The sequence below is a fragment of the Rattus rattus genome, chromosome 2, assembly GCF_011064425.1.
Source record: "Rattus rattus isolate New Zealand chromosome 2, Rrattus_CSIRO_v1, whole genome shotgun sequence".
NCBI lineage: Eukaryota > Metazoa > Chordata > Mammalia > Rodentia > Muridae > Rattus > Rattus rattus.
Genome location: NC_046155.1, coordinates 101908106 through 101913356, shown reverse-complemented (window position 1 = coordinate 101913356; position 5251 = coordinate 101908106). Strand labels below are relative to the sequence as shown.

Genomic DNA, 5251 nt, shown 5'->3' with positions numbered 1-5251 from the left:
ACATATTCTGTTAATTTCTTGTTTAGAGGGCTTAGTGAAGACTTTCATCCACAGTCATGGGAAAGCTTTGGAAAGTTGCACTATCCATGAGTTCCAAACTCAGGAAGTTTATTGTCATTTTATAAGAAAACAAGACCAAAGAATGGATAATAAGGTGTATATTTGTTTCTGAATGTATAGAGTTGACAAGATCCCTTTGGCTATCATAAATAAAGAAAAAATAAATATATGTTAATTATATATTCGTTAAGGCTTTGCCTTTAAAAACATTGTGATGGGTATAGAGATTTGTCTTCATAGTCCATTAGCTTTTTTCTTAGTTTGTTAGTTTTAAATAAGTGACAATAATAATTCAATTTGTGAAAAATATTCCTTTAGAAATTAGAATGAACTATTTATATATTAAAACCCTTTTCTAATGTAGAACATTACATGGTTTATTACCCCATTTTTTTTCCATCTTTATTAACTTGAGTATTTCTTACTTGCATTTCAATTGCTATTCCCCTTCCTGGTTTCCAGGCCAACATCCCCCAACCCCTCCTCCTCCCCTTCTCTATGGGTGTTCCCCTCCCCATCCTCCCCCCATTACCGCCCTCCCTGCAACAATCATGTTCACTGGGGGTTCAGTTTTGGCAGGACCAAGGGCTTCCCCTTCCACTGGTACCCTTACTAGGCTATTCATTGCTACCTATGAGGTTGGAGTCCAGGGTCAGTCCATGTATAGTCTTTGTATTACCCCATGTTTTATACCTCAGAATATCATAACATAGTTTTGGTGAAAAAATATGAGGATTGAAATTCAAGAAAAAGCTATTGTGAAAATGACACGTACTGATTACTTATGCAGTGAAAAATGACTCTATGACATGAGCCAGACCATATGGAAAAGATCATTGAGTGGGGTTGCCAGTCTGTCAGCGAAAGCCCACAACTGCTAGAGATGTTTTCTAGAAGTGATTGGTAGTAAGTTTGAGAAAAGTAAAAGGGCTTGCTCTGTCTCAGTGATATTTAGACAGCTGTTGTTAAAGCCATTCTCTGCTTTGTAAAGTTAAATTGAGATTTCCTGAGTGCATTGGCACTGTGGTATTAGAGTTGGGCCTGGCTGTCCCTGGTACTTATGCATTAATCAGTAAGATTCATTTAAACTACAAAAGTACTCCCTCCCTCCCCCTCTTTCTCTTCTGTTTTGGTTTTAAATGTCATCTCTACAACTTCTTTTTTTCACTCATTTGTTGAGTCTGAAGTTTACTCTTTAAAATTGATATGGACATTACAGGCATCACCAGGATTGAGAGAAGAGTACCTATAAACCACTGTATCACTTCACATGTGTAAGACCTGTGTAAGTACTAAGAAAGAGATCCAGTAAAATTGGAGGTTATAGAAAAGATTATTTGGTCACTCATCCATCCCATGAGAATTGCACCATACTCTTTGAGTGGATACTAAAAATGTATCATGTCCTTTCATTGCCTGTGAAAAGCTACAATGTCTTTAATATGTGAACTCATATAAAGAGATTGGAAAATTAAACATGGTTGTGTTCCCACGTGAACGTCTGAACTTCCAAAAGAAACATTATGGTAATGTGTGAAGACACTATGGGAATTGCACCAGCACATATGAGGTGACTTCTAATTATAGTTCAGCTCACACTAGACATTATGTAAAGGAAGGAAAGATTTCCATACCATTTTCCCATAGATGTGCAGAGTATTAACAGGAATTGCTGATTTTTCTCGGTCTAGAAAATATTTCTCCCATCTTTTCTTGTACACATTACGGATACAGGTATGTAATTCACTTTTGGTCATTAAAGGAGCAGCAAGGGGTAGTAAAAACCCATAATGCTTACACAAAAGGAAACCAAGAATTTTAGCACTTTTGAGACTGTTTCTTTCCTTTTCCTAATCCTAGCCTCCAGTCCTCCCTGCATGTGCTCAACTGGCAATAATGTGATGTGTACAAAAATTAACATTATTCCAAAACTTAACCAATTGAGGGAAAAGTATATTTCAATTTATTTAGAGGTTTCTAAAAGATTAGAATCATTAAATATTCCCTCAATGAGAAAACAGAGGAATACTAACTTCTTAATAATTTAACTTCTAATTAAAAGTAGAAGAATTCATAGAGATTTTACCTGGAATTTAGATAAGACAAAGTTTAACTTCTGATTGAAAACTAGATGAATTCACAAAGACATTTGAGCTGGGACTTAAATAAGAAACTAATATGTTAGGTAAAATACAAAAGGAATGCACAAGAGTCAGAATACATGTTTTATTTTGAATATGGTATAGAATTAAAAGATAAATTCTCCAAACTCTAAAATTATGTAACCTTGATAGAAGTAATAACACCTGTAATATTAATATTTTAAAATTAAAATTTTGTTTGTTTTGATATTGAATTTTAATTACATTTCTTCCTTCTCTTACTCGATTATGATATCATTTCATCCAAAAAGATATTACCCTACATGGTTTTTCAAGTTGAACTAGGTTAGAATTTAAAGACAATTTCCCTCACTATATTGAAAAGCATATTAGATTGGAGGTTGAACATAACTATTGCATTAATAGGAAACCTATGAAAATGTATACTTTCATCACATAAGTGTATCTCATTCAGTATATATGTATGTGTGTGTGTGTATATATATATATATATATATATATATATTATTGGAATAGTAAACACATACTTCATTGCTCATTTTCTGACACCTTTAGTAAGTACATAAATATTTCCTGACAAGTACTTAAAAAGAACATGTGCATATGTAAATAAAACAAAGAATGTATACAGACACATACATAAACTATCCTAAGAAAAAAATCGCACTTTCAACTGAATAATTCTCAAAAGTATTCAGAAATATGTCTTCTTTATAAATTATATGTAAAAGCTTTTTTATTTGGAAAGTTTTTCTGTCTGCTGTGTATATTTATGGTGTATGTCTGTGATGAGATAGATTGAGATAGACACAGAAAGAGAAGAAATAAAATATTCACACATAGAAAAGATATATAGACATTCTCAGTTCTACATAAAAGAGTCTTATCAGTAAAATTCTGTATCTGAAAAATGCCATATGAAATCCCATTCCGTCTCTGATTGTGTGAATTTAGGTGAGAGCAGAGCACAGAAGGAGCATCCCCAGCACCAGCTCCAGTCTAGTTGAGAAGCCATATGCCTGCAGGCTGAGGCAGCATGCCTCATCCCAACAACACCATCTTCAGGCCTTCAGTGCTGACTCTGACTGGGATCCCCGGCCTGGAGTCTATGCAGTTCTGGTTTGGGATTCCCTTCTGTGTCATGTACATCATTGCACTTTTGGGGAATTCTCTGCTTCTAGTTGTCATCAAAGTTGAGCGAAGCCTCCATGAGCCCATGTACCTCTTCCTAGCAATGCTTGGAGCAACAGACATTGCTCTCAGTACGTGCATCTTACCGAAAATGCTAGGGATATTCTGGTTTCACCTTCCAACCATATACTTTGATGCCTGCCTCTTACAGATGTGGCTGATACACACATTCCAGGCTATTGAGTCAGGTATCTTGTTTGCCATGGCCATGGACCGCTATGTGGCCATCTGTGATCCTCTAAGACATGCATCCATCTTTACCCAGAGACTCCTCACTCAGATAGCAGTTGGAGTCACACTCAGAGCAGCCCTGTTTGTAGCTCCATGTCTCATTCTCATCAAATGCAGGTTGAGACTCTACTGGACCACTGTTGTGTCCCACTCATACTGTGAGCACATGGCCATTGTGAAGCTGGCAGCAGAAGATGTCCGTGTCAACAAGATCTATGGTCTCTTTGTGGCCTTCAGTATACTTGGACTGGACATCATTTTCATCACACTCTCCTACATTAGAATATTTATAACTGTCTTCAGGCTCCCTCAAAAGGAAGCAAGACTCAAAGCCTTTAACACGTGTGTCGCTCACATTTGTGTCTTCTTGGAGTTTTACCTTCTGGCCTTCTTCTCTTTCTTTACACATAGGTTTGGCTTTCACATTCCATCCTACATTCACATTCTCCTGTCCAACCTTTACCTACTTGTCCCACCTTTGCTGAATCCTATTGTTTATGGTGTGAAGACCAAACAAATTCGTGACCAAGTGTCCAAAATTTTGTATTGTAATTATTCTTCTTGATATTTTTATTTGTTTACTTTCATTTCAAACAGCAAATCTCACTCAAACCTCTTTGATTTTGCACTCTCACTCTCTGTGTCTCTGTGTCTCTGTCTTTCTCTCTGTCTGTCTCTGTCTCTGTCTCTGTCTCTGCCTCTGTCTCTCTCTCTCTCTCTCTCTCTCTCTCTCTCTGTGTGTGTGTGCGCGCGTGCGTGCGTGTGTGTGTGTGTGTGTGTGTGTGTGTGTGTAAGAACATGTAAAAATCAGGTCAAGATACAGTTCACCTTGTTACCTTGGTTGTTGCTGGTATTATACATTTTTTTGAGACTGGCCTCTTATGGCTCGGGATTCACAATCAGCTTGCCCTTGCAGGGACGTCTTCACTTACCTTTCTTGTCTAAAATACATGCCATCATGTCCAACTTTTCTACTTATTGAATTCCTGTTTGAGCAGTAAGCATTTAACTGAGCTCCCTTCACAACTCCAAACTCTTGCTCCTAATGAGTGTGTAATTTAGTTGCCTCTGAACAGATAACCAAATTTTAGTTCAAATTTGTTCTCACAGCATGGTAAAACTTTGACTACATCCTAGTTAACTCAATCTATTTCTGTTATAGGTGTAGTTGAAACAAATCTAATCATGTTCAATCTTAATTTATCATAAAAGACAGTTATGTTTATTTACAAATTAAACTCTTAATAATGAACACTTTCCAAAATAGTAACTATACATGTTAAACATTTTAAGTTCTTCTAAAAAGTATAAAATGGTATTGATAACACTGTGCATGTAGTTCACTGGAATGTACTTATCTCTTGGTTTCAATTTTTTAATCACACTCAGAATCACTATTAGGATTAAATGTAGCTCATTAGTTGTATTCTTGTGAAATGAGTGTACGGGGAGGTGCTTATGCTAAGGTCTAGCTCCTTAATTGTTTCTTAGGTTTGTCCATAAAGAAGACCAGGAGCAATTACCGGACAGAAGGTAGAGGTGGAACTTCTGGGTCCCAAGAAGAAAAGAAGATGCAGGAAAGAGAGAGGGACCAGTAGAAAGCAGCATTTGTGTAAGGTCTTGAGCCAGCTAGGGCCTGCCAAGGA

The 5251-nt window shown here is 36.6% G+C and overlaps 1 protein-coding gene across 1 annotated transcript; it reads left to right on the top strand.

Annotated features, from left to right (window-relative positions):
* Positions 1-3219: 3219 nt before the first annotated feature.
* Positions 3220-4170, top strand: LOC116894019 (olfactory receptor 52A5-like). The gene has a single exon (XM_032895734.1). The coding sequence runs from the start codon at positions 3220-3222 to the stop codon at positions 4168-4170; it is 951 nt and encodes a 316-aa protein (XP_032751625.1).
* The last annotated feature ends 1081 nt before the right edge of the window (positions 4171-5251 follow it).

Coding starts and splice junctions, on each gene's coding strand:
- LOC116894019 (XM_032895734.1), top strand. CDS start 3,220: ATGCCTCATCCCAACAACACCATCTTCAGGCCTTCAGTGCTGACTCTG.